Below are 2,711 nucleotides of genomic sequence, written 5' to 3'. Positions count from 1 at the left end.
AAGAAGAAGGCGACGGGGGAGGCGGAGGCGCGGCGGCCACCAGCAGCCCCACCGACGACCAGCGAAACGTCAGCAACAACAACACCGCCGAGCCCCGCAGCTGGCAAGGAGGCCACCCCACACTCAGGGAGAGGTGCCGACCATAACATACTCGGGCGGCCACCGTGAGCCAGGCCGCCGGCGGGGATGGAGAAGAAGAAGGCGACGGGGGAGGCGGAGGCGCGGCGGCCACCAGCAGCCCCACCGACGACCAGCGAAACGTCAGCAACAACAACACCGCCGAGCCCCGCAGCTGGCAAGGAGGCCACCCCACACTCAGGGAGAGGTGCCGACCATAACATACTCGCCGTGACCTTCCGACTCGGGCCGTTTCCACCGATTCACGTTTTTGAACTACTTTGCTCATTACGGAAGAGTTGAATCCATCGACAAGTGCTTGAATCGGAATGGGGCTTTTTTTTCCTACTCTTCAGTAGACTAGTCTGGAATGCTCAGGTCGGTTTATTTGACCTCAAAAGTAAGTAAATGTTTTAAATTTTTTTGCCATTACGTGTCAAATGGCGAGGATGCATTACATGGAGCAGTATGGCCAATTTACATACCGAGAATACATCAAGTTGATACTAGATGTGAACAACGCATCGACAACTATTTTGATCGTCGATTCCTAGTTTTGAGACCTTTTTTTCCCCATCTGAAATGGTGCAAACCCTCAAAATTTCAGCCTCTCTTCAATGAATGTCCAATTTCCCAAGGCGAGCGATGATGTGTTTCATCAAAAACGGTCTGCAATCATCTGCGATGGCCACGATGAACGATTGTTTTGGGCCGATTTTCCGACATGGGGTAAACCAGATTTGTAACTAACTGTATTTTCTGCACTGTTACTGTCCCGTTTTGAAGAAAATGAGGGAATGGAGATATTTTTAATCTGGAAAAACTGACAGAATAATCGTTAGTTGCAGCCCTCCTTGGTACATCCTACATTGATGAATCGGATTGCTTTTTTTTTTTTTTTTCTTTTGGCTTACATCCGAGTTAAACTTGAAAAGGACTTGAAGTGATGAGAACATTCCAATCCCAGTAAAGCTATTTTATGATTTTTCTTTTTTTTTTTTTTTTTTGGAAGGAACGCCTTGATGTTCAACAACGAGCTGATGGCTGACGTCCATTTCATTGTGGGGCCCCCGGGCGACTCGCAGAGAGTTCCGGCTCACAAGGTGACCAAACAAACAACGAGGCGCTAGCTAGCTAGCCCGCGCGTTGCCGGGGAACATCAACTGACGTGTGACCGTCATTTTTGTTTTTTGCACGGGCAGTACGTGCTGGCTGTGGGCAGCTCGGTCTTCTGCGCCATGTTCTACGGCGACCTGGCCGAGGAGGAGGCCGACATTCACATCCCGGACGTGGAACCCGCCGCTTTCCTCATCCTGCTCAAGTGAGTGACGCTATCGCATGCCAAGTGGATTTCAAATCGCGAAAAAGTCCACCCCCCAAAAAAATCCCGATAGAGTGGTCCGGGAGTAGGGAAGGGGAGAAGCGTTTTCTCATCAGGTCAACAATGGCTTCGCCATAATTCAGTGGCACTCCCAAGATGGCACCAGAGTGCTACTTTTGTCCAAATGAAACTCACTCATTTCAATCTATTTCCTTGACACCCAGAAGGCGCCAAAGCACCATTTTTGTTTCACCAAGATGTCGGTAAAACACTTTTTTTTTTGGTCCAAATGAAACGCCTCAAGTCAAGCTAGTTCATTGACATGAAGATGGTGCCAAAGCACTATTTTGTCCAAGTGAAATTCAGCCCGCTTCAACGTACTTCCTCGACACCAAGATGCACCAGAGCACTATTTTGTCCAAATCAAACTCACGCCAACTCGCTTCAACATAGTTCCTCTAACAACAAGATGGTGCCAAAGCACTACTTCTGTTGCATGGAAACTCCTCAACTGAACAGCGCTACGAAATGGCCCAATCTCTAAATCAGGGAGATCCCGGGGGGCCGCATTCCAGACCCCAAGATTTCAAAAACTCAGATGACTCATCCCAAGCGAGGGAGACGGGTCTGTAATTGCTGCTCTTCTGCAAATAAAAAAGGATAACTATGGGGCCTGACAGTATGTTACGGAGCAGGTTAAAAATAACCCGCAGCGCCGCAAAGCATGCTGGGAGGCTGCGGTGGTTTCACTTTGATGGGAACGGAGACGTGGAGGGATGGCGCTCGCTCGGCTTCCCGTCATCGGAGCGGGGCCGCATTTGAATGCGGACGTGACGTCACGCGGCCACGTCAGGGTTGAAGGTCTCTTCCAAGTGCGGTGAACGCGTTTCCCTGCGCCGCCAGGTACATGTACAGCGACGAGATCGAGCTGGAGGCCGACACGGTGCTGGCCACCCTGTACGCCGCCAAGAAGTACATCGTCCCGGCGCTGGCCCGGGCCTGCGTCAACTTCCTGGAAACCAGCCTGGAGGCCAAGAACGCCTGCGTGCTGCTTTCTCAGAGCCGGCTGTTCGAGGAGCCCGAGCTGACGCAACGCTGCTGGGAGGTCATCGACGCCCAGGCCGAGCTGGCCCTGCGCTCCGAAGGCTTCTGCGAGATCGACGCGCAGACGCTGGAGATCATCCTGCGCCGCGAGACGCTCAACGCCAAGGAGGCGGTGGTGTTCGAGGCCGTCGCCGGCTGGGCGGCCGCCGAGTGCCAGCGGCGGGGACTG

At 52.6% G+C, this 2,711-nt stretch overlaps 2 protein-coding genes across 2 annotated transcripts in view; one reads left to right on the top strand and one right to left on the bottom strand.

The window, feature by feature from the left end:
* brf1a (BRF1 general transcription factor IIIB subunit a) overlaps nt 1-2,711 on the bottom strand; it is a 30,847-nt gene that overhangs the window by 21,166 nt on the left and 6,970 nt on the right. The gene's annotated exons all lie outside the window — the stretch shown is intronic.
* Nucleotides 1-2,711, top strand: part of LOC109520981 (BTB/POZ domain-containing protein 6-B-like) — an 8,012-nt gene that overhangs the window by 3,853 nt on the left and 1,448 nt on the right. The window contains 4 exon segments of the mRNA XM_019878569.1: nt 174-325; nt 1,130-1,220; nt 1,320-1,438; nt 2,342-2,711. The exon segment at nt 2,342-2,711 is cut by the window's right edge and continues 21 nt beyond it. Coding sequence (XP_019734128.1) covers nt 174-325; nt 1,130-1,220; nt 1,320-1,438; nt 2,342-2,711 — 732 coding nt within the window.

Source organism: Hippocampus comes, unplaced genomic scaffold, assembly GCF_001891065.2.
Source record: "Hippocampus comes isolate QL1 unplaced genomic scaffold, H_comes_QL1_v1.1 scaffold295, whole genome shotgun sequence".
NCBI lineage: Eukaryota > Metazoa > Chordata > Actinopteri > Syngnathiformes > Syngnathidae > Hippocampus > Hippocampus comes.
The sequence above is the reverse complement of the archived record's forward strand: the minus strand, read 5'-3'. Positions and strand labels throughout refer to the sequence as shown.